The 27,617-nt window shown below is 34.2% G+C and overlaps 1 protein-coding gene across 3 annotated transcripts; it reads right to left on the reverse strand.

Moving 5' to 3' along the window:
- Positions 1 to 2,688: 2,688 nt before the first annotated feature.
- Positions 2,689 to 26,091, reverse strand: LOC140882485 (probable disease resistance protein At4g27220). 3 transcript variants are annotated; one of them, XM_073288525.1, is made up of 4 exons: positions 26,008 to 26,091; positions 21,013 to 21,069; positions 3,460 to 6,580; positions 2,689 to 3,205 (listed from the first exon to the last, which is right to left on the reverse strand). In XM_073288525.1, exon 3 carries the CDS (start codon positions 6,569 to 6,571, stop codon positions 4,220 to 4,222), a length of 2,352 nt encoding a protein of 783 aa, XP_073144626.1. In that variant the 5' UTR covers positions 6,572 to 6,580; positions 21,013 to 21,069; positions 26,008 to 26,091; the 3' UTR covers positions 2,689 to 3,205; positions 3,460 to 4,219. The 3 variants fall into 3 exon arrangements, with proteins under 3 accessions (XP_073144626.1, XP_073144624.1, XP_073144623.1); XM_073288523.1 differs by lacking the exon at positions 21,013 to 21,069; XM_073288522.1 differs by lacking the exons at positions 21,013 to 21,069; positions 26,008 to 26,091 and having other exon boundaries at positions 3,460 to 6,768.
- Between the last annotated feature and the right edge of the window lie 1,526 nt (positions 26,092 to 27,617).

Genomic DNA, 27,617 nt, shown 5'->3' on the forward strand with positions numbered 1-27,617 from the left:
ATTAAAAGTATACATGACTACAAACTCAAATAAAATTATAACTCAACTTTACATTTCTATTTTAAATAATTTTATTGGACTCCAATTTAAATAATGAATTAAATTAATAATGTTATTTATGGGGCTATTTTATATCCGCGGTTGAATAAACTTAATAAATTATTAAAAATAATTGTAATGTAATTAAATAAAACTCCTACGGAAATAACACAAAAAACTCTGCATAGCCAATTATTAATAAATCATGTGTATAACATAACAATCAAAAATCGCAACTTAATTGTAATCTAGATTGAAATAAACATATAATTAATATGAGAAGGAAGTAAATATATACAGTTAATTAATTTGTCCATGAAATTAAAGTTGATAAGTAGAGAAATATAAATTCTCATGTCTTTTAGATTTCAAAAAAAATCTATCTAATTCTAATGTTTGTCAACGGTTCATTGTTTTGAAATTTAGTTTAAAGTAAATTTCAAATTTCCACGGCTTATACATATGATTTATTTCTAATTGTTGAAATTATAGTATACGTTCTAATGGAAATTTATGTATTGGTAACCTTTCTTGATTTTTAGTACTCTAATGACGATTAATTATATGCATACTGTGTCATATTGATTTTTTAAGTTTTATTTTAAATTATTTTTTTCATTTTATAGATATTGATTTTTTAAGTTTGATTTTTAATTTTTTTTTCATTTTATAGTAATTAGTGGTAATTCTAAGTTGAGGAAAATGTGGATAAGTAGTTGGTGGGTCAACCTAATAATAATTAATATTTAAACATAGAAGTGTGTATATCATAACAATAAAAAATAGCAAGCTAATTGTAATCTAGATTGAAATAAACATATAATTAATATGAGCAGGAAGTAAATATACACGGTTAATTAATTTGTCCATGAAATTAAAGTTGATAAGTAGAGCAATATAAATTCTCATGTCTTTTAGATTTTAAAAAAAAAAACTATCTAATTCTAGCGTTTATCATTTATCAACCATTCATTTGAAATTTAGTTTAAAGTAATTTTCAAATTTCCACGGCATATACATATGATTTATTTCTAATTGTTGAAATTATAGTGTTCTAATGGAAATTTATGTATTGATAACTTTTTTTAATTTTTAGTACTCTAATGACGATTAATTATATCCATATTGTGTTTATTAATTAATATTAAAAAATTTAAAAAAACCTAACGGATTATTATAGGAATAATAATAACAAAAATTAATATTTAAACATAGAAGTGTGGATAAAAGGTTAGTTTTGTAAACAATATTGATTTTTGATTTTTTAATGACAAGTAATTATATTAGTGGGTAAATTTATAAAAAAATATTGATTTTTTAATGATAAGTAATTATATTAGTGGGACAATTTATAAATAATACCATCTTCTTTATCCACACTTCTATGTTATTAAGTATTATTATTTTGTCCTCTAAAAAAAGTATTATTACTTTGACCCACTAACTACACCCTCACATTATCCACTAATATAATTACTTATCATTAAAACATCAAAATAACTAATTAAATATTAATAAATAAAATGAAAAAATTATTTAAAAACCAAACTTAAAAATTAATTGTCATTATAACATTAAAAATCAATATAGGTTAAAGTAAATTTCAAATTTTCACGGTATATACATATGATTTATTTCTAATTGTTGAAATTATAGTGTTCTAATGGAAATTTATTTATTGATAACCTTCTTGATTTTTAGTACTCTAATGACGATTAATTATATCCATATTGTGTTTATTAATTAATATTAAAAAATTTTAAAAAAACCAAACAGATTATTATAGGAATAATAATAATATTTAATATTTAAACATAGAAGTGTGGATAAAAGTTAATTTTGTAAACAATATTGATTTTTGATGTTTTAATGACAAGTAATTATATTAGTGGGAAAATTTATAAAGAATATTGATTTTTTAATGACAAGTAATTATATTAATGGGAAAATTTATAAATAATATTGATTGTTTATGTTTTAATGACAAGTAATTATATTAGTGAGAATAGTTAGTTGAAAAAAATGTGGATAATTTTAGTGGGTGAATAATGTAACTATAGAAGTTTTTGTAAAAGGCTAAATGTGTCAATACACAATTAGAAAACACACTCCAATATCCACACTTTTATAGGTATATATATATATAATATATATATATATAGAGAGATATTTGGTATGATCGATCGGTTCCCACTTGCTGATTGTTTCTCAAAACACTCACCTCTTACTTTTTTTCTCCCAGGTGATGAAGGTGATGAGTTAGAAAATCGAGAACAAGATATGTTTTGGGTTGGTGAAAGACAGAGCTTTAAGATTTAATTTTGTTATTTATGGAATTGTTACAATAAATATTTTTATTATTTAAGTTTATTAAACGCTTCCGCAGTTATTGATAATTTTTGGATTATCAGGTTGTAAAGACATGTTTTGGAATTTATTTATGAGAAAAAACGGGTTTGGTATATACTGTACTACGAGACTTGTTGTTTTATAATTTCTGTAAATTTGAAACAACGCCAATGACACGATTCAATCTCGGGGCGTGATAGCATAAGTATGGGCAAAATATATAGAGTCGTGATACAGTCTCTAGATGTTAGTTTTTGAATGAAATAAAAGCTGAAAGTCACCAACATTTCATCATATGGTAAAAGGGAGAGGAGAATCACACCTTAGTCATGAAGTGACTGTGTATGCCTCCATTCAAGTTTTTATTTTCAACTTGTCCGTAATTTATGGAGAACGAAGAGAGGTTTGGTGTACTCGACGATCCCAAAGAGAAAGTTATCATCCTAGGACAATCAGAAATGGCAACTGTCGATATTGATGACAGCTCAAAAGCGTGCTTCCATTGACAAAACCATTTCAACTTATGTAGGGTACGAATATTGATATAAGACAATTTAGGAAATAAGGACGTGATAGCTACTTCTTTCAAATCCGCAATAACTTCAACCATTCCTTGGCATCTTTCTATAGATAGTCGTTTCAGATTCACAAGATTTTTGGCAATTGAGGGTGACATTAAGCTCTTAATGCCATCGACCTTACGTATTTCCAAGATCTCAAGATTATTAAGCATGTCGACTGGGATATGACGCCATATTTTGATCACATCTTTCAACATGCCGCGGAGTGTCAATTTTTTCAAGCGAGGAATTTCAACCTGTGAAAGATGTAACATTGAACGGTGGTTAAAATTTTGATTAAAAAAATATATATATATATCATAGTCCAATAAAGGTAAGTTTTTGGCGTAAAATTTAAATAAATAATAAAAGGGTGATGCTACATCTACACGGAAGGTTACACGTTGGGTTACACGTTACATTTGACATTACATAAATATCATTGATGTATTTTGGAAAGAATTTTTTCAAATAAAGTGGAGGGATAATTTTGTAATTTCATGTAAAATACCTTTTTATTGCACATCAAATTGCACATCAAATGAAGGGAATGATTATCGGCATGGGTGGATTTTGAATCCATCGGCGCGAGACTAGTTTTTGTCCCTTCTATCTCCAGCGATTCCAGATATGGAAACTTGATGCTTTCAAAACGACTCAAATGAAATGTGAAGCATGTCAGATCTATTAGTTTCAGTTCCCTCAATACTGGGAATACGATTTGGCGATTTCCTTCAATTTCATGCGGTGATCTCTCTTCAAACACTTCAAATCGATCGATTACAAGTTCCACAAGTTGTGTATTCCATTCGCAAGTTTCGGCTCTGAAATTTGGGCAATTGACGATTTCAAGTTGTCTCATCTTGGGGAATTTTGCGATTTCATTTCCTCTGGAGAAAGCTTTCAGATTTGGCAGATGGCCAAGTGTCAGTTGCGTCAGCTTGGGGAAATCAATAACAGAATCATCCATGTTGTTTTCATTTTCATCCCAGAACACTTGTTCAATCTTGTCACAGCGTTGAATTCGGAGGGTTGAGAGTAGTACAAAACTCCTTGCTGTCGCAACAGAGAAGAGATAACGTAAATTTGGACAATCGTGGATGCTGATGTCACGGACGTTGCCTAGACAAATGTTGTGATTTGGACTCTTCCACAAATATGCCAACTTAGGCAGTTCATGTAGTTTCTGGAAGGCATTGGATGCCTCTGGAATTGTATAATCAATTATCTCTTCCAACTCTCCAAGGTTTCCCAGACATAGTCTCTTCAACTCATGGAATTTGCAATTGATTCCATTCACCAATTTCTTCGTCGTTGAACAACTTTCTAGCTCGAGGTTCCTCGGCAAAATTAAAATTGTATGAAGTATCATTTCCATACAAGCACAGTAATTGGGTGCTCCTTGCTAGTTGAAGAAGCCAATTTCCTACTTTGATGTCTCTGGGTACCTTTAGGGAGATACTTCTCTCCTCTCTCTCCGTCCGTATCCTCCTAGAATGAATCGAATATCTCACTAACTGCTGTGAAAGGCATAACTCTTGGGCAAATAAATTCCACTTACATATGTCAATATGCAAGGAAGTCAAATTGGGGAGAGACTCCAGTTCACATAGACGAGCATTGTTTTCACTGTTTTCATCATCCGTTGCTTCCCATCCATCAAAGCTATGAATGATTTTTAATTCCTCCAGTCCAACTAGACTTGATATGACACCCCCCACTATTCTTGCAAGCCGTTCGCAACTAATCAATTCTAATACCCTCAGGCGATTCAATCTCCCAATATCTGCTGGCAACTCTTCAATGTCCTCACATTTATGGACACGGACAATTATCAGACTTGCTAGCTCGCCTAGGATAGAGATATTTTTCACCGCACAACCCTCCAAGTGCAACGTTGCAAGGTTTTTTAGCAATTTCAGATTTGTTGGAAGTGATGGAAGACTAATTCCTGAAAAATACAACACAACAAGCTCCTCCATTCCTTCAAAATTGACATCAAATCCTTCAGGAAACTTGCTGTCTGCGGAATTCAGCATCATCAAGAGACGAAGATTTGGAAAATCTGACCAAGTTGGAAGCTTGGCATTTTCCTTTGAAATGTCTATCGACATCCATTCGCAATTGCTAGATGAATCTTGATTCCAGGAAGGCATGGAGGACACTTCCAGACTTTTCAAAAAGCCTCGTCGTTCTTTCATACCAATATAAATGGCCACATCACGAATAACATCATGCATTTTTACATCATGTTCCCCACTGCCATTCATTAACAGATAAAAATTTTTAAGTTTCTCCACCAAACCATGTGTTCTGTTTCTTCCCTCGTCAACAGTCATGATTCCCTCTAACATGCCTAACCCAATGCCGCACAAAGTCAAGAGCTCGATAGGAATGCTATAACCATCAGGAAACAAGCAACAAAGGAGGAAAAGCGACTTTTCACTTTCATTTTCTAAGAGATCATAACTCAGTTTGAGAATCTCATAGACATTTTTAACTTGCGGGAAATTCGTCGGGTTAGCTCTTTTCAGCTGTGAAAGTGAATCTCTCCACGTTTCTATGCTTCTATATTTGAGAGCTTTACCGATGGTTACAAGTGCAATCGGCAAACCTCCGCATTCTGCTGCAACGGCTTCTGCTATGGGGAGCAACTCTGGTTTATCCACGCATTCGCCAGTTTTCTCTCTAAAAAGTCTCCATGCTTCTTGTTCATCTAAGACGTCTATTTGAACAACTTTATCCGCTTCCATATCATGGCATAAATCTCTAGACCGAGATGTCAAAATAATCTTGCATGCTTCGAAAGGAACTCCTATTTGCTCCAAATCGAAACTTTTCCAAACATTGTCAAATATTAAGAGCTTTCTCCTGCTATCCAGTAGCCTGGTATGTATTTTATGCGCTCTACCAGGCAAAGTATCTTCATCCAATTTCAAACCTACTATTTCAGCAATCTCCTTCTGAATATTAAGGATGTCAATCTGTTGGCCGACAACTACGAACACGACCTCGTCAAATAATCCCCCTGTTCTCACCCTCTCCTCAATTCTTTGCGCCATAGTCGTCTTTCCAACCCCTCCTGCACCGCAAATCGCTATCATACGAATACCATCATCATTTAAAAACTCCACTATGTTATCCTCAACCCGTCTTCTCGATTCAAGCTTCTCCGTTGGTTCGTGAGAGATGAGAGATCGCATTGATGCTGGAGGGGCTGGGAAAGATATCATCATTGAATCTGCTTCATTTCGTAGTTTTAGAATGCCTTGTGCCGTTCTCTTGGCACTCTTTCCCAACGTGTACCGACCGAATATATCCCAAGGCTTGAGCCCATTGGAACTTTGCGAAATTCCATTGCTCACCTCCAGCTTCTGAGCAACTTCGTTGGACCAATTTTCGACATCTGGGGTCACAGCTTCAGCACTATATCGAGCCTCTTCCTTCTTATGGTCGACATAGAGCTTAGCTCTTTTCAAAAGACGAGTTTCATCCGTGAGGCCTTGAATATTCTCAGGGCAACACAACAAGTAATCAATATGGCGCTTGAAGCGTGGCCAAAGCACAGCAGTCACTATGCATTTTCCAAGTTCTTTTGCATATTCAAACCCATGTTCTGCCATTATGTTTACCTTATGAATATTGACAAAGAAAACGAAAATCAGGGGAGAAACAAGTAAACGGATAGGGAAATTACTACAAGAATATGACGATGACATGTTAGTTGTAAGTAACGCTACAAAATGTTACGGACGCTATTTAATAAAATTGGATTTCAACCAAATATGATAAATTTACTAATATGTAATTAAATAGTTAGATGGTCTCTTTAGTCTTTATCGGTAAGACGGATCGAAAAGACTTATACTTATAATGAAAAATAGTTTAGTATTATAAACTAATAATTTTTCATAGATTGAGATAGGTCGGTTTGATCGTTCATTTTCAAAATTGTGTTGAACAGGTAAACTATGTAATTTTTATAAACTAATAATTTTTCATAGATTGAGTTAGGTCAGTTTGGCCGTTCATTTTCAAAATTGTGTTGAACAGGTAAACTATGTAATTTTTTTTAAAAAATATTTATTTTTATAAGCTATCTTCAAAAAAAAATTAATCTTTTTATTTTTCTAAAAAAAATTCAAAGTATAATTTCTAAAATTAAAATCAAAATATAGATAATGATGATAAATAAATATCAATAAAATCGTCTCATTATTTGAAATTTATTTGTCTTGCAAATCAATAAACTCAACATATTTGGTATGTCCCCTCAAATCCTATTTATTAAATAAATAAACATGATATTAAATAAAAAAACCAAAGAATTTAAAAAAAAAAAAAATCCACTATGGTTGTAGGGTTTTGCGGTAGTACCGCAAAATGCCACCACTTGCATTACTTTTGAGTTATTTTTTGTTTTTAATTTTAAATTATCAAAAACCAATAATTACTATCGCACATATGTTTATCTACTTGGTTTGTTATTGAATTAATGTCATATGGTTACTATCTTTTCAACGATAAATTTTATGTAATAATCTCAATGCTTTATGGTAAATTGAATCATTTGCAAATTTTCACAATCTATGATTGAGTTCACAAAATATCATTTTCCTAAAATTTATGTTAGTAAATTCCAATGTATTTTAACTTTTTTCAAACACCAAAATGGAATTTGAATTCCATGAATTAAAAATCCAAATTCAATTTCAATTCAAAATTTTACTTTTTAGACATCCAAACATACTGATAAAGAACAAAGGGAATTTGCAACATTACACATGTGGAATACCAAAAGAACTAGTAAGGGTACGTGAACTCAAAATTTAAAAACATGAGGATTTTCTAAACTAATACTTTTTTCATGAGAAAGATTTGAGCAAAACTAAGATATCACAGGAGTAGTTAATGCAATTTCTTAACAATTTTTTTTTAATCTCATGCATAAATTAAATAATAATAGAGGATAATTTAGTAAAACATCAACTAATTTGACCGCGTGTTTGGATCTGGGGTACGTGTGTAACTTTTATATATATATATAAAAAAAAAACACACACACACGCACAAGGGCTATAATGCCTATTTAATTTTCATAGAGGTGATGCCTATATTTTCAATATTTCACATAGGAATGTGTAAAAAACTCAAAAATATTATAGGCATATGATAATTAATATTTTTAACTTATTTATTTTATTATTTAATTTTACTCATCTATTTTATGATTAAAATTTTTTATTATGGATTTTGATGTCTTTTTTCCACAGTGTTATTGATTTTTTGAGAAGATTTCGAAGCGATTTTCGGAAGTGTATGCTCGATCATGGTAAAATTTAAATTATGATTTTTTATGTGGTAAAATTTTTTAAGATCATGACTAACCGATTTATTTTTCAAAAAATAAATATTACAAAGAGATTATTTTAGTGAGTTAAATTCGGAAGATTATGCTCGAGCAGGTGCTGCACTCCAGGCTTCTGTAGCAGCAACTTGGGTTCTGCCATGGACCTTGAACTCTTGGGTCGTGTACTCAGGTCCTTCCGTGTGTGGCTTGTCTTCCCGAACTTTCAGACATCCCGGATTTTTTATGAAAAGATTTTGGTGTGAATTGTTGGGAATAATGCCTTAAAATATCCCTATTTATTATCGTGATTGTCTCAGATCTTTTTTGATGTCATTTATATCTTTTTTTTCGCACATTTGTTTTCACAAAACATCTCTGCCATCAAATAATCTGTAAACATTTAACAGCAGACGCCCAACATCATCCCAAACCCCTTATTTCCAAGTTTCAAACCATAATCCTCAAAATCTCACTGTATTCATTCCTAGCTCCAACACCGGTCAATCTCGTATACGAATGGTTACTGTTGTATTCTCAGAATTAACATCATAATAATATTTCCTACTTTCCAGGCATCTTGTTTCACTCATGCCTTGCGGCTGATACCTGTTAGTTTTATTGGTCCCAGGTGCGGCATCACGAGATAGAAACTATAGAAATTGAAAAATAAAATAGACACCAAGATTTACGTGAAAACCCCCCAAAAATTATTAGGGTAAAAATCACGGGCAAGATCAAAAAATTCCACTATAATATTTGGAGAATTACAACATCTCTCTATGTTTCCAAAGAGACACTCGCTCTCTTAATACAGGAAAAAACCTATCTCACAAATATATATAGAAATATAGGAGAGAAGAAAACACTCAAGAATCAGATGAGAGAACTCGAGATGGGATGCTCTGAAACTGACGCAGAATGCATGTATTTATAGTTGCAGATTTTAGTCTGAACGCAAGAAACACAATTCAATTCTGAATTGTTTTTGCTATCATACGTTTCAACTTTTGCACAGCTGCTCACATGAGTTGTCCACATGCATTTAATGCATGAATCATTATTCTCATTTTGCCAAAATTTCTCCCACTTGAAGATTTGATTGAGAATCAAACACATTTCCACACATCCTTTCAATCTTGTCATTCATGCTGCTTAAGTTTTTGCTAGGCCACATGAGAATCTACACCACTCGAACTTATTATCCTTCGTATGGATCTTCGGCATGTCCATACTTTCTTCCTCTACCACTTCTCGTACAAAGTGAAATTGAACTCCAATGTGTTTAGTCCTGGAATGGAAGGCTGGATTACTTGCAATGTGCAAGACACTCTGACTGTCACAAAACAGAGGAATATTTTCTTATTTGTGCCCAAGCTCCTCCAATGACCTTTAAATCCATATTGCCTCTTTGCAAGCTTGAGTAGCTGCCATGTATTCTGCCTCCGTTGTAGATAATGTCACAACTGTTTGCAGTTTTGAAACCCAGCTGACTGCACCTCCTGCAACTGTAAACACATAACCAGTAGTAGATTTTCTTTTATCTGGATCACCCGCATAGTCTGAATCCACATAGCCCCTCAATGTAAAATCTGATCCTCCAAAATATAATGCAGTATCCGAGGTACCCTTAATGTATCTAAGGATCCTCTTAATCGTGCTCCAATGCTCTTGTCCAGGATTTGTCATATACCAACTGACTGCTCCCACTGCTTGTGCAATGTCTGGTCTTGTACAAATCATGGCGAACATCAAACTTTCCACTGCTGATGCATACAGTACTCGATACTGCTTCATTGCTAGGACACATCTCAGAAGATAACTTGAAGTTAATAGGAAGAGAGGTTGAAACTGGCTTACTATCTTTCATGTTGAAGCGCTGCAAGATTTTCTTCAAATAATTTTTATGGGAAAGACAAATCTTCTTATTAATTCTGTCTCGATAAACTTGCATCCCTAGAATCTTGTTTGCTGGTCCCAAGTCCTTCATATCAAATTCCATAGCCAACGGTGCCTTCAATTCTTGGACCCGATCTTTGTTGGGGCCTTCTACTAACATGTCGTCCACGTACAACAGCAAAATGATACCATCATCACCAGACCTCTTGAAATACGTACAAGGGTCTGCACTGAGTATGTTGTATCCAAGGCTCATGATATAGGAATCAAATCTCTTGTACCAATACCTCGGCACCTGTTTGAGACCGTACAGATATTTGTTCAACCTGCAAACCAAGTTTTCTTTACCTTTTTCCGCAAAACCTTTTGGCTTGAGCATATAGATTTCTTCTTCAAGATCGCCATGAAGAAATGCCGTTTTCACATCTAGCTGTTCTAGATATAGGTCAAATTCTGACTATTGAAAGTCGAACCACATGAGAAAATATCTCATTGAAGTCAATTCCTTCTTTCTGAGCATACCCTTTGACAACCAATCTCGCACGATACCGCTCCACTTGTTTATTTCCATCACGCTTGATCTTATAGACCCATCTGTTACCGATAGCTTTCCTTCCTCGTGGTAGTGTAACAAGATCCCAAGTTTTGTTCCTGTCCAATGCTTCCAATTCTTCCTGCATTGCTATTATCCACAGGGATAAATCCGAGCTTTGAGTAGCCGGCCTCATGGAAACTCGATGGCTCACCATCCTCTGTTAATTGACAATATGCAATGTTGCTTTCAGTGACATAATCTGAAAGCCAACCTGGTGGTCTTCTCTCTCGAGTTGACTGCCTCACTTTGGAAACCTCTGACTCAACTTGTTCTTGTTCCTCATGCTCTGGTACTACTTCACAAGAAACTTGATCTTCGTCTGTCTTATTTTCCACCTGAATGATAGTAGTTTCTGAATTCGGTGTGTCTTTGTCTCCCTTCACTTTATCTTCCTCGAAGATAACATCTCTACTGATGATAAGCTTTTGGACTGTAGGATCCCATAAGCGAAACCCCTTTACTCCATCAGCATAGCCCAAGAAGATACACTTTCTGGATTTGGAATCCAACTTCGATCTTTCTTGTTCATTGTACATAACGTACACCGGACTTCCAAATGTATATAACCGAGAATAATCAGCTGACTTGCCAGGCCACACTTCCATCGGAGTCTTCAAATCAATCTCCAGTGAAGGAGAACGATTGATGATATAAGAAGTGGTTTTGACTGCTTCTGCCCAAAATGACTTTGGTAGATCCGCAGTACTCAACATGACCCTTGTTCTGTCCAACAAAGTTCTGTTCATCCGCCCCGCCACTCCATTCTGCTGAGGTGTGTAAGACATCGTGAACTGTATTTTGATGTCCCTATGCTGACAGAATGCATCAAATTCATCACTGGTATATTCTCCTTCATTGTCAGTCCTCAAACACTTGATTTTCTTGTCAGAATCAAGTTCAACCCGCTCTTTGAAAACTTTGAAGACTTCAAAGACATCTGACTTCTTTTTGATTGGATACATCCAACATCTCCTAGAGAAATAATCAATAAATGAGACAAAATATCTCGCTCCTCCTAGGGATACCACCGGTGCTTGCCAAACATAAAAATGAATCAGCTCCAATATGTCTTTGCTTTTGGCAATAGATATGTCAAACTTTAATCTGTGTTGTTTACTGGTAACACAATGCTCACAAAAGGGTAGAGTCACTTTTGTATGCCCCGACAACAGCTTTCGTTCTGAGAGAATCTTCATTCCTCGTTCTGACATATGCCCGAGCTTTCTATGCCACAACACTGTTGATTCTTCTCCCGAACCAATTGATGCAACAGCTAGTTCCGCCTCTTTGTGTGTTTCCCCCAACAATACATACAGATTTGCAGCAACCTTTTCCGCCTTCATAACCACAAGCGCGCCTTTAACAATCTTCATGATCACGTTCTCGATACGAGTTTTGCACTCAATATCATCCAGTTGCCCCAAAGACAAAAGATTCTTTGTCAGGCCCTTCACATGTCGTACCTCCTGTATGGTGCGAATAGTACCATCAAACATTTTTATTTTAATGGTACCGACCCCAGCGATTTCCAATGCATGATCATTTTCCATGAATACAGATCCTCCTGAGATTGGTTCATATTGATCCCATCATTCTCTCCTTGACGTCATGTGCCACGTCGCTCCTGAATCCATAATCCATGCATCACAAAATTTGTGTCTGCCTTCCGCAACTGTTGCTGCTTCGCTGAATAATATTTCACCACTGCCTGAAGTACTGACCAAATTTTCTTGAGATCCCTTATCGATGCTCTTCGTACACTCTCTCTTGAAGTGCCCTTTACCGCCACATTTAATGCAGTAAATATTCTTCTTCTTACTTCTTGACTTGGATCTACCATATCTGTGGTTCCCACTGGAGTCACGCTCCGTCAATCTTCATCCCGTCATCGGTAAAGCCTCTGCTTGCTTCGACGTTTCCAACCTATCTTTCTTGTTCCTTCAACGGCTTTCTTCTCCAAGAACCGTAGTTAAGACGTCGTCAAAATTTAAATTATCCAAAAGAACATTGTTGGTAATATTGATGATGAGTTGATCGTATGAATCTGGTAGACTCTGAAGTAGAAGCTCTGCATGTTCTTTTTCCACTATTTTATGCCCCATAGAGGTAAACCGGGAAAATAAAGTATTCAGTGTGTTGATATGGTTGGTCATCGATGAGGATTCCGCCATCCGAAGAGTATAGAGCTTCCTCTTTAGGAAAATTTTGTTGTGTAGTGACTTGACCTCATACAGTTTTGCCAGAGTATCCCAAATACTTGCATTTTTTATTTCAAAAATACTTGACAATACTTCATCCGCTATTGCCAAGTGAAAATTGGCAACAACATTGTGATTCATCTCATTCCACTTTTGATCATCCGTGATCTCCACCGGTCTATCTCCAATAGCTTCCAAGCAACGCTCCTTTGTTAGAATTGCGTGCACCTTCAATTTCCACAGCAACAAATTGCTCCCATTGAACTTTTCTATCTCGTATTTTGCTGACATCTTGACTACAAGAATCCTGCCTTATAAAATCTTCAAAAAATCTTTTCTGATGTGGAAGATCAGTCAAAGCTGCAACCACAGAGCATACTCAGAATTTTAAAAAATTTTATGCCAAGGCTCTGATACCACTTGTTGGTCCCAAGTGCGGCATTACGAGATAGAAACTATAGAAATTGAAGAATAAAATAGACACCAAGATTTACGAGAAAAACCACCAAAAATTATTAGGGTAAAAACCACGGGCAAGATAAAAAGATTCAACTATAATATTTGGAGAATTACAACCTCTCTCTGTGTTTCCAAAGAGCTACTCACTCTCTTAATACAAGAGAAAACCTATCTCATAAATATATATAGAAATATAAGAGAGAAGAAAACACTCAAGAATCAGATGAGAGAACTCGAGATGGGATGCTCTGAAACTGATGCAGAATGCATGTATTTATAGTTGCGGATTTTAGTCTGAAAGCAAGAAACACAATTCAATTCTGAATTGTTTTTGCTATCATGCGTTTCAACTTTTGCACAGCTGCTCACATGAGTTGTCCACATGCATTTAATGCATGAATCATTATTCTCATTTTGCCAACAAGTTTGACCGCCATTGTTGAAGTACTTTTCATTGGCTGCCCCACACATGAACCTTGTGTCGCTGTGAAATTGCTGACATCGCCACAATAATTATTATTGTAGTTGTTTTTGTGTGTTTGTTGTTTTGGTGGTGGGATAGCTTCTATATTTTGCTGGTGGTTTTTCTTCTTCTTGTTTCCGGGTGTTGGCCTGTTGGGATAGTTATTGTTGTTTTCATAATTCATCAACGAAGGGGAGCGTCTATCCCCTTCTATGTCTTCTGGTTCGGTGACATAGGCTACATGATTGTAGTTATTCAGGCGGTACTTGTTGAGAAAAAGGTGGATTTTGGGGATTTTGGTTTGTAACTTGGAAAGAATTGAAATAAGGGGGTTTAAATTTATGTTGGGCGTCTACCGACTTACGTGCAATACACTTGAGTGTTCTGTTAAATGTTAACATATTATTTGATGGTAGAAATATTTTTCGAAAACAAATGTGTGAACAATGGATATAAATGACACCAAAAATATTTTGAAATACATAAATGATAAATCAACATTTAAGGAATAATCCCGAGTTGTTGCGTAAGAATTATTGGATTTAGACAAATGTCGACAATCAACATTTTTTTATGGGCAACACTACTAAAATCAAGCCATTCATTTCTTGAATTCATATGCAAGTTTTGACAAAGTAAATGTCACAGTAGCTAAAACCTGCAGTTTTTCAGGTATGACAAGATTATTGTAACTGAAAACTTGGGTTTCTTTTGATGTACTAGACCGTTCATGTAATTGTTTCGACAGAGTTGATTCGGGAGTTAACTCGATTGAGGCAGTGTTGAGGATTACACAAATATCGGATTGTATATGTTTGTGTTCATCTAAACAAGTGAGTCATGATTCGATAAGACTTACTTTTGATAGTAAGAAAATAAACCGTATTCTCGTTTGTAGTACTGGGATTAGTGTCTCAAGCTGTGAGACAAGTGTAACCATTCAATTCAGACCATTAGTACCATGAATTGTACTAACCAAAATGAGCATCCAATAGTTTTGGAGATTTCATTTTTCAGGGTATGAAATGTTTCTGTTCTTTAAGACATGCGAATTGTGGAAAAAAATGTTGTCACAGCGCAGATGATTTGGCGGAGGCATTGCCATTTTCGCAAGTAGTAGTATCTTTTCGGGTATAATGATCGCCTGCAATATCAGAAGTAACTCGGTTCTGTTTTATCGGAGATGGTTTATTCAGAATTTTTGACTCTAGGATAAGAGTTTTGGCATAGTTAGTCAATAGGAAAGATTGTAGACAATTTTTAGTTGTAGATTAACACTGGATATATCAAAACCAGTGGCAGATCAATAAGGTGATACATTGGATTTGTATTTTATCCTTTTGTTTGATATCGACGGATGATAGTCGAACATCGATCACATAAAGGGTTATCGTGGAAGCTGTGTGTTTTCCAGATTTAATTAGTGAATAGATGCAATGGATGATTGCAATTCTGCAAGGGTGTTCTATTGCCAATTGTCTTCAATCTTTCCTATTGACTAACTATGCCAAAAATCTTATCTGGAAAGAGTGTTCTATTGCTAGTAGAATTTCAATAACTCAGATCTGCAAGCTAGCATTGTTCCTTTAGTCTGATTCGGGAGCATGTGAGTAACCAAAAGGGGGTACTCGTACTGTTTGTTGGTGGTTCTAATTGACAGTATTGCCAGTGTTGCAATAACTAATGAGATAATTTTGGTACAGTCTAGTTAGGCAACTCCACCATCGAGTATTGGTGTATAAGTTAAGGTAAAAGAATAATCTTCACTTAGTGAGGTACCAACTACTATGATCAACTGCCAGTATGTTGAGATCTGCTAAGATTTCAGGATATCACTTGCTTGTTCGACGAGAATTTTCACGTGATAGTATTGGGATTCAGGAATGAAACCTCTCTTATGTATCGGCTCAGTTATTGGGTAACTAGACTTTCGTTTAATTCGGCCATGTGACTATGCAATTTGATTATTGAGTTTGTTGACTCGGTCAGTGGTGCTCAAACTTGAATCATATAGAGTGCTATAGTTGACATCAACTTTGGGATGCAATAGTATAACGCCAAACAGACCGTATTCATTTGTTCTAAACAAGATTAAAACATGATCCACTAATGTAGATGGGTTTCACATTTAATATATGGACATGGGATTCTAGGATAACTTTTTCCATGAACCTTAGCTAAGCAGTTAACAGAAGACACTGCGGAATTTTAGCAAGGAAGTAATTGGCAAGAGAGAATAAGGTGTCAGATACGGTGCAATTTCAAGGATATTTTGTGATTGTATCGGAATAGGTTCTAAGTTTAGTATTTATGATGTTGTAGTTCAGTGAGGGATCAGATCGTATAAATTTTCAGCAAGACATATGGGTTGTCAGAGGTGGATTCCTAATTAACTCTACATGTCATTGCTTTCTCCCTCAAAAGTCTTCTCTTTTGAGTTCTTATGAGCGGTAGAGGGAATGTTTTTGTGACGCACCAGGTGCCACTGTCCATCAGGTTTCACATTGAAAGAAATCACGAACCTGGATTTTCTGACCATGGTTCCCCTGGGTGGAAGCTGGTGCATGTGTTCGAATTACCCTCTCATTTCTTCGAGGTACCACTTGATTGCTCCCTGAGCATAATTTCCTTGGATCTTCGAAAGATTTCCCTGGCCCTTTGGTCATAGTTATTTCTGTTTGTGAATGGGTCCTATCCCTGTTTCTACAGGCATATTGGGTTCTCCTATCACTGTGTTTCTCTTATTTGATCTCAAATATGATGTTCCTAGGAACCCAAAATTTTTTTATCATTCTTTTAGGGACCATTTATTTGTCTCATTGATGTTCCCTCCTCTGATTAATGATACTCTTCAAATCATGGGTATTGACATTTACTTGTGCAACAGGAGAAAATGGATCCTCATCGATCAACATGTTTTCTTGCTTCTCATGGAACTTCAGTACCCCCTTATTGATTTTATCTTGGATGATATTCTTGAATGCCCAACAAGAATTAGAAGTATGATTGAAGGAATTATGATGCTTACAGTACTCTTTCCCTTTCAATTCTTCCTTCTTTGGTACCTGATGGTCTGCAGGAAATGTGACGAACTTCTCCTAGACAAGAAAATCAAATATCTCTTTTGTCTTTGACACATAAAAAGTGAATTGAATAGTGCTCTGACCTGGCATGATTGATGAACTTAATTTCGCAGGTTCATCAGTTTTGTGCTTTAGAGATGGACATATAAAGGAATCAAATTTTCCAAATTCCGCTAATGCAACATCCTCAATATCCTGATAGTAAAAACCAACAGTGGTTTTTTTTCTACGTGATTCTCCTCTAAGAATTCCTCATACTCGTCCACTTTCGGGCCATTTCGTAGAAATCACGGAAATCAGTTCCCTGGAACTGTTCCTCAACTCAAAGTCCAATCCTCTTTGCGCCAATTTGACAAATTCAAGTTCTGGAAGGAACACTTTACAACAGCTCTTCATTTCTTGAACCGTTCAATGAACAACCATGTTGTTTCCTTGGACTTCTGTGTTAACCTGGACAAATCAGCAATGCTAGTCTCTGGTTCAGTTCGATAGAACTGAGTGTGGAATAATTTCTACATTTCTTGCCAAGTGAAAATGGAGTTCCTCGGCAATTGAGTGTAACATGTGAACGATGTCCCAGTAAGAGTATTTCGGAACAACCTCATCTCGAAAAATGGAAAATTCTCATAGTTGGCCAATATTTCACATCTTATGGTGAACCGTGCTACATGCTCTATGGATGACTGACCATCATATCCTGAGACAGTGTGAAGTTTGGTACCTTAAAGCCCTTAGGATAAGGGTTGTTGATGTTGATGACCTCTAGATAGGGTTTGTGGAATTCAAGCCTCGTCATTGGCCGAATTCCTGGTCCATACAGATCTTGTACCATCTTCCTTATGGTTTCCTGATCCAATACTAGTGGGCCAGTCAATGGATGATGATAATTGATTGCCCCCCGAGTGTTCATCATGGGAAATGAGCGAGTATATTGTTCATCATAGAGACCAAGATGTGCTCCAGGGTTGGTAACTACAAAACTCTAAATCATGGGTGCCTTACCAATGACTGGCCTTTTAGTTTGGAGGAACTCTCATCCATGGTCCATCTTATCTCCTGTGAGGAGGAGTGTACCTGTCATTTTGATGACCAAAGCCAGAGTTTCTAGGGCGACGATGATTGCCTTCCGGGGAACCTCCGCTAGATCCACCACCTTTGTTGCACTTGTGGCTCTCATCAGTAGGTTTCCTTGGATTAATTGTCTGCTCTTGAGCTTTTTCAGTGTTATTTGGTGCAGATCCTCCACTGGTTTGAATTTGCTCATCTCACCTCGCATATAGCTCATGGTCGAGATCATTAATCTATGTGTTTTCTCCATGCGTTCCATGGTACCAGCGACCATCAGATCCATGTCCTCAAAATTTTTTGGGACCATGGAATCAAAGTGTTCAGAAAGAAGCACAACATTTCTGGAAGTCCGCTAGATCCTCCTTCACCAGTTTGTGGTTGTTTCTCAACATGCTCAACCTCCAGTTGAACAAAAATTTTGGCAGCATCAACATGAGGACCAGAATCTCCAATGACTCCATTTTGTGATGACTTGCGTCTCATTTCTCCTAATCTCTACGATTCCTCGGCGGCATGATGTCCCACTGGGCGTGCCAAAATTATGTTTGTTTACAAAATTGGATCGAGCGGATGTGTTGCGGGTGTTCCAGGCACTCAAGTGCCAAAATGAACGAAAATAAAAGAAAATAAATCTAACTTCTAAAACCAAGTGAATGTGAGTCTCGGTTTTGTCGTCAGTCTCAATTCCCTGATTATATGTCAAAGAACAAAAAGAATATTGGAGATGAATTATTAATAGCAATCGAAAATTTCATTCTTGCTACTGAAAATTCAAATTTTGACAAATGCTTGCCATAGTAACATAAAAGATGATGCTAAAAAATCTAAGGAACTATGAAATATGACTAGAAATATATACTAAAGTTTTTGGAAAACTACAAGAACAAATCTGAAAATTCGAAAAATATTCAGAAACATTGTTGAAGAAATTAGAGCTTTTGGAGCTATTTTTGATTTGTGATTTTTCGAGAGAGCTTTCCATCCGCTGCCAATTGTTTTTATTCATGTTTGACATAACTTCCCACTTTTCCTACTCATATCATGGCCCACGTTCACAACCTTCCTCTCAACTTATTTTTACTTGGTCTTTGAATGGTTTGAATTTTATTTCTTTCCGATCTGCCTCTCACTTTCAAGGGCTTGGACTTCAACTTTTAAAATGGGCTAAATTGATTATGCTTCACCATTCCAGGAATTGGGCCAAAGAACTCATTCTATTTTGGGCAGAAAAAATAATTTTATTATATGGGCTAAACAATATCTACATGAAGAAATCATAGGGTTTTGCAGAGAAGGAAAAATAGGGCGTCGTCTGCAGATTGAATAAAATTTTTTACAGTATCAACAAGCATTGATATAATGATACAAGAAGTTTTGAATATGTAATGACTCAACAAGGATTCATGAATACTACTGCAAATATTGTGTTTTTGTTAAAAAAAAACCTTTGACGGTGAATTTATGGTGCTTCTTCTCTATGAAGATGACATATTGATTGTTGACAAAGATGTTTCTAAAATCAAAGGCCCAAAAGAAACAACTAAGCGAGAACATAAATGACTTGGGGAAAGGAAAAAAATTATTGACATAGAAATTAATAGAGATAGGTATGGCAAGATGACCTAATCACTTCAAGTTGAACTCTACAGAGTTCTACTAGTGAGGAATGAGGATGAAAAAATGAGAAATGTTTCATATGTTTTAGTAGTTGGAAATCTGATGTATGTCATGATATGTACATTTGATTTAGCTCAATCTATAGTGAGTAGATTTTTTTCAGAAACAGGAAAGGAACAATGGGATACATTGAAATGGATATTGATCGGAACACCTCTAAACAGAGAATAAGTTTTGGAGGATTCAAACTTGAGCTTGTAGGCTACACGGGTGCAAACAAGGCAGGAAATGTTGAATCACGAAAGTTAACATCAGCGTACCTGATTATATTCGCAAGAGAAGTTGTATCGTGACAGCCAAAATTACAAAAATGTGTAGTATTGTCAACCACTACAAAAAAAAAAGATCTATAGAAGCGGTTTTTAAGGCCTTTTAGAGCGGTTATTCACCGCTCTTATATTTGTTCACCGGTTTATCAAACGCTCTTGATGTGATCGATGCTAGGCTCAATTCAAGCGGATATAATAAGTGTTGGTAAATTTACAATAACCGCTTTTATATATTAGTTTTAAGAGCGGTTTAAACGTGCTGGAAAAACGTTTATTTTTTGGGGCGGTTTTAAAAATCGCTTGTGTAGAATTCCGTAAGAGCGGTTAATAAACGCTCTAAATATCTTTACAGTAGAGCGGTTCATTTTAACGCTCTTGTAAATTGTCAATTACAGCGGCTTTGAACCGATTCTATAGACATGTATAAGAGCGGTTAATTAACCGTGGGAAAAGGTTTTATTATGTAGGGACGGTTAACAACCGCTCCTATAGATGTGGCTCTTTTCTCAAATTCAAACCGCCAAATTTCACAATTTAATTTCTTGAAAACATCCACATTTCATTCACCCAAAATCACGATATAATCCTTACAAATCAAATACGATGCACTTTATTGTCAATACATGATACAATATGATGCATGAGCAGGTTTTCGAAGGAATCAGATTCAAATGCATAAACAGAAAAGAATCTCACTCCATACACAGACAAATCAAACTCATAGTCGGAACACAAAATCAAGCAATCATATTCATCCATATCCGGCTCACTCCGTATACAGACAAAACAAATAGCGAAGTATCATCTTTCAAAGGAACAAAGTCCATAATCTGAAGTGTACTCCGTTCAAACCAAATCGAGAATGTGAAGTAGGAGAAAATCTAATTAAAGAAATCACAAATTTCTCACGATCAGATTCATTCACAAATAATTGAAGCACAAAGAACAAAATATATAAAAAGCAATTACGAATATAATTGGATCAATTGAAATAGCCAGAAAGTACCTCCAAAAATCAAGTTTCTGATGTTCGGATTCACGAATTTTTGAAATCAACGAGTTTCTGAAAATTAGAGCACAAAGAACAAAATCAACAAGTTTTTGAAAGCAATTTTGGGCACCAGTGTGAATTGAAAGCTGGAAAAATAATCGGATGAACTAAAAGCTACAAAGTAACTCCAAAATCAATTACGAACGACAATTTTCGGCGCGAGTGTGAAGTTCTGGGAGCGAGCCCTTCCGAGAAAGCATTTTGGGCACGAGTGTGAAGTTCGGGGAGCGAGTTATGAACTAGAATCTTTAATGAGAATTACACTGCTAATTTCTCTCAACGCTGCCCTATATATTCATATTTAAAATAGTCATTATTTCTTATGATTTTCAAATTGATTTTCCAAAAAATTCTGAGCGGCGCAGCGGAGAAGGGGAAAAGTGTTGTTAAATAAGTTAAACGATTGTAGGAGCGGTTGTAAACGGCTTCGGAAAACCAAACACCGTTCCTATAAGAATATATATATTAGAGCGCTTATTAAATGGTGTAACACGTTAAATTTATAGAAACGGTTTTTAATACCGCTGCTAATGCTATTATTGTGGATCGGTTTTTTAACTGCTCTTGAAAATAAAAAGATATTGGAGCGGTTTGCACACCGCTCAAAAAATTCATATGTATTAAACCGTTTTAAAAACCGCTCTTAAATAAACGGTTTTAAAAACTAGTTTTTCTGTAGTGAACCACCAAAGTGAAGTTCATTGAAAGAGTTCTTAGAAGAATTAATTTTTGTGCAAGATCAAAATACAATTTGTTCAGTGGCAAAGTGCAATTCATCTTGCAAAGAATTTTTTGAAAGAATTCAAGATCAAACATATTGTTGTAAGTTATCAACTGATATGAGATGTATTGAAGAAGAAAATTTGCTAAAACTTTAGAAGATTCAAACAAATAAAAATGGATCTATAAGATGACCAAGACATTGCCGAATGGATGTTAGAACACTATGAATTTGTTGCAAGTTTGATCGAATTCACAAAATGATCTTGAGGTGAAAATTTCTACAATCATGTCATCTTTTTTTTTTTGAATTCATGCACAAGATTTGAAAAAGTAAATGATACATTCTTGAGTTAGTCAAATTTGATGTGTTTCATTATATAAGAAATTATGTATAATTTTTTGTTTTGCCGCTAAACATCAGTACCTATAAATATTCATCCATGCATTCTTCGTCTCAATCACACAAAACACAAAATATTCTCATCTATAAACTCAATATATAAGTGTTTTAGAGGATTTAGTGTGAGATTTTCTTAATGAGTGTTTATCCTTTGATGAATAGGATTGCTAGTGAGAAAGTGGGTTTGTATTGATCAATTCTCTTTTCTTCTTTGTTATTAACAAAGAAGTCGTGATCTCTTTAAATGTTCTTGATTGGACGTATTCAATCGAGTAAACCACTATAAATATCTCATCATGTTCAATTATTGATAATATATATACTTGTAATATATATTCTGCTACAATATTACCTCAAGTTTAGGCTATTTCCTTGATACCACAACAAACCCTTGTTTTTCTCAATTCAAGTAACATGTGTATGTTTAATTTCGGGTTGTACAAATTTTTTTAAGCTCGGGCAACAAGGATATTTTTATATTCGGGCAGCCTATGTGTGAAAGATGGAGGAAAATATTAAAATATTTTTAAATGAATTGTGTCAAAATTATGATTGATAAGCAATGTTCTTGGAATATTTATGAGTTTTACTATGAAAAATAGTTTTTATGTCTTATGTTTTTTCATTTTTTTGTATAAAATTCTTTTAAAATTTTAATAATATAGTAAAATATATATACTAATATAGTCAATACTCAATAGTTTGGGAGGCCGCAAGAAGGTTGGAGATTGAAGACAAGTTTACTACGACTTTTCTCTGTTTTTTTCCACTTTTTGTTTTGTTTTGTTTTGTTTTGTTTTTTCTCTTTCTTAATTGTGGGTTTTCTTTCTCTTCATTTTAAGTTTGTTTTATTATTTAAAAAAATTGAAAGTTTTTTTTATTATTATTAATGGGTAAACTGCCTAGGCACCTGGCGCCTAGGCGGCGCCGGCCAGTTAATTGGGTAACGCCTAGAGGCGTCGTCCAGCCACTAATCGAGGTGGCAGGCCGCCGCCCACCTCAGCCGCCTAGGCGGCCAGTTAATCGGGTAACGCCTAGAGGCATCGTCCAGCCACTAATCGAGGGGGCAGGTCGCCGCCCACTGCCTTGGCGAGCCTAGGCGGGGATTTTTAGAACACTGTTGATAAGAACATCGGATGTCGATATTCGGATCAGAGTGCCTTTTCCAACTCAACGAATTTGGATGCTGGCATTCGAGTATGGGTGTCTCTCTGTCAACTTGAAAACTTTAGATGTCGGCCTTCAGGTTGTGTGTGTTGCAATTGTCTCATATTGAATAACAAAAAAAACTAACAAAAAGTGATATATAAACCCTTGAGGTAACTCCACCCAATTGACAAGGCTTTTGGGATGGACACCTCATGACTTTATAATCTAACATTGGTGCTCTCGTTGAGAACTAGTGTAGCGGAACGAGCGACCAAGGAAATGTCTACCATCGGATGAAAGGTGAGTGAAAACTGTCTAGAGCGGGCCATGCACCACATGACATCTGTTTCTCAAGGGGTCGGAAATATTACAATTGTCTCACATTGAATAATAAAAATAATAAATAGTGAGTTATAAACCCTTGACGTAACGTCATCCAATAGACAAACCTTTTGAAATGGACACTTCATGAGTTTGTAAGCTAATAAGGTACCTCTGTCAACCTAGATCCATGGTATAATTTTGATGAAATGATTATGGCGGATGACTTGATGAAATTTCTAACCACATTTTGTAAAAAACGTAAAAAAAATTATTAAAGGATATTTTTGGGGAAAGGTTTATTGATTATCTATGTTACGAGGAAAGTTTTATTTTTGAGGTTGAAGTGTCGAGGGACTTTTCATACGTTCTTGTCATTTTCAGGAAAAAAAATTGTAGACGAAGAACATAAATTTTATGGGATAATTTCGAAAATTGCACACTTGAAATTTTTTATATGCTAAAAGCTTTTGTAGGAAATAGAGAAATGCATTATGATTTTTGGATTTGGATCCTCCGCTGTTCACGAAAAATAGCACATTGTGCTGTGTTTTGCTACAATTTTTATTTTATTGAGAAGAGATGTTCGAGATGTTCACATGAACATCTCAATTAAAAATAATAATAAAAATAATAAATATTAGAATGAAACAACGTCGTTTCGCTGCACAGCATGGTCTGTTGTTTTCATGAGCAGCAAAGGATCCAGGTCCGTGACTTTAATCATGTAGCTTGTCAGGGCATCTCCAACCAATGCTTTATTTTGGCATCTCACTCCATTCTGACGCAAAACATCACTCCAATCGAGTGTCACTTCCTACGTCAATTTGGTGCACAACTGCATCATTGCACCAAATTTGGCGTAGCTTTGTAGCTGCGTAATCTTTCTTTCTTTTTTGTTTATTATTTTTTTTCTTTGTCAATTAAATTTTATTATATTTTTAAGCACTTAAATAATAATTAAATTTGACAAAATGGTAGAATAAATTATTTAAATATATTAATATATTAATTTTATATAATTTGTTTAAATTAATTTAATTAATAGTAAAATAATTAAACATAAGATTAATATATTGATTTGTATTAGTATTTATGTGAAATTAAATATTGTAGATAGAATATTATAAGAATATTTTTTAGAGTTTAAAGTAGATAGACTGAAAGAGTTTTGTGTTTGATGCAAAAATTATAATATTTTGGTGGAAAACTTACACTAAATTTAGTGCAATGAGTTGGAAATAACTCGGATTTTAAAGTCACTAGATTCGATCAGGAAAAAGATGAAGTGATCTTGACTTTTTCTATAAGTTATGATGCATGCAATATTATCCTGAAGACTAGTCTTCTGATGTGTGCAGTGTGTTGAAGAATTTCATATTTCCTAAATGTCAAAGTTTATTATATTTTGTTTGCAATTTCGAGTAATGTGCAGATGTTTGTTGTGTAATTTTTAGTTTTCGAGTTTGGCTACCTCATGGTATACATATATCTATACTATATACATATATATATATATATAATCGTATATTATGTTGATTGTTTTAGAAATATAATATGGATATTTTAGTCTAATTTATGTATAGGGACATATATGGAAAAAAAATTAGAGTCGAAGAATTCATTACTATTATTAATTTAAATTAATCAATGCATGAAAGAGGAGGAAAGTAAGTGCATTATTAAATTAGGAGAAACTCAATCTAAGAAATTGAAAATAAACTAAGGTAGTATTTGCAACCTCTAAAAATAAATGATTATGAAAATTTTCTTCACAAATTAACACTACCTAAAAGTTACTTTGATGGATTACTTGGCCAATTATTTGCTTAAAGTAGTGAACTCCAAAAACTTCACTTCCTATCCTTCATTGGATTGAATGGTAACGTAACAAATTTTAGCTTAATTGACTTGACTGGATATATGGATGTTAGATATCTTCTAATTAATGTCATTTCTGTTCTAACATTTATGATCTAAATATATTCATCTTATTTTACATGATTAGAATGAATAAACTAACATATAAGTTAAGTTTAAAAAATAAACGAAAGTGATTTTTAAGTCAAAATCTAACCATCACTTTTTTAGTGATTTCAAATACTTTCTTAATTTGGGTAACTTCCGATTTATGAACTTATTTCTCATTTTTTTTTTTTTGAAAATTCTATAATATAAAAGTCATATTTCAATTACTAAAAGGATTCTTAGGGAGTGTTGAAATTAAAAAAAAAATGATTGTTATATTTTGATTTAAAAACAACAAGAAGTTGGCATTAAAAAACGTTATGGAAGAGAGACGCAATAATATTTTGCAGCTGCAAAGAGATAAAGACAGAAGAAATGGAAATGGGTACCTTTACTTTGTGTGAATTTCTCAAGCACTAGACAACCATACGTATCCTGCGTATTCTGATCCTTTAAGTTGATTTGAATGTTTACTACATATAGACTATAGTGAGTGTACAAATTAAAATGATGTGCTCCTTTAATTTATTCCACCAATTACATGGAAAGTAAACTTAGGCGAAAATTCATGGCAGCTTCCTGCTCTATTTTCTTTTTAGTTGAAACTTGAAACTCCATACGCATTTGACTTGGCTGTGGCAACCCTTAGTTATCAAGCAAAAGAGTAAAATAGGCAGGTCAACTTATTCGTGTTTTCAAATGTCGAACGTATTTATTTTTAACAAATGGTATATATGTGCTTAAAATTTAAAAAACAGGAGTTGAGTGATATTTTTTTCTCTGGGAAGTTTTTTTTGAAATTAATCATAGTCAAAAGTAACGTTAATTAGCATGTATCTAATTATAAAATAGTTTCACGCATCTGCATATGTTAGATGGATTGGCCCGACTCTTATCTAATGATAAATAATATTTTTGATATAAAAATAATATTTTTTTATAAATCGTATCAAATAGGATATTTATATTACAAAATTAACCGACGATTTCATAAGAGTTTTTGTGAAGTAACCCCTGTCCATAATAAATTAATGTGTCAAACCAAATTATAGATTGAGAAAATGATTCAAAGTATATTTTATAACATGGTTTCCCTATTAATTTTTTTTAGGAAGATAAACGTCGTCTGTAAATCAATCAAACAATTCATGATTTACATATTGACTCAAAACAAAGAACAAACTTTGCAAATTCTAGGAATTTCCCAAAGGTTTATTTTTAAAATTTGTTTGCCGAAATTATTTAATTTGTTGAAAAATTGAGATCAATCTTTTAATATGAAACATGCAAAAGAAAAAAGGGGAGAATGAGAAATTTCATAGAAATTGCACTAGTCAACTCAAGCCTTGTCAACAACAGACAACAAGTAATTAAGAACCATGTCCACATATTAAAAATAAATAAATAAATAAAAATAAAAAACCATGCCCACATATGTGCGTAGACTTTGTTGTGTATCTTGATTGTTGAAATTTTTAATACATTGTCTATACATTTTTTTTAATGGTTTGAAAGGAAATATACAAGTATATAATTATTCCGATACTATTTCATACTCAATCCAAATTATAAAAGTTTAACTAGCATTGTCAGTCCTGTAATTTTCCCTAATTAATACATTATACATAGCAGTATTTATAGCAGATGAGACGTCACGATCTCTGTTTTTTCGATTATATTTTATATATTTCTTCTTTATTTTTCAAACATAATTATCAACAATTCTAAGAGCTGATATATATTTAGTGAGATATCATAAAATATGTTACGGGACAAAATATTTACACACATTACTCTAAAATATTCAAAACATTTTAAGCTAAAATGGCATCAGGAAAGAGAAGTTTTAAATAAAGATTTTGATTCAAATTCACTCTTTCCAAAAAAAATAAAATAAAAATTGGCAACCCTTTGAATGATGAGTTGGTGGAAAAATCATAGACTCTAAAATTGAAAATAAGAAGACCATGTTGTTTTTCTTTCCTAAAATTCAGTTTAA

The sequence above is a fragment of the Henckelia pumila genome, chromosome 2, assembly GCF_033568475.1.
Source record: "Henckelia pumila isolate YLH828 chromosome 2, ASM3356847v2, whole genome shotgun sequence".
NCBI lineage: Eukaryota > Viridiplantae > Streptophyta > Magnoliopsida > Lamiales > Gesneriaceae > Henckelia > Henckelia pumila.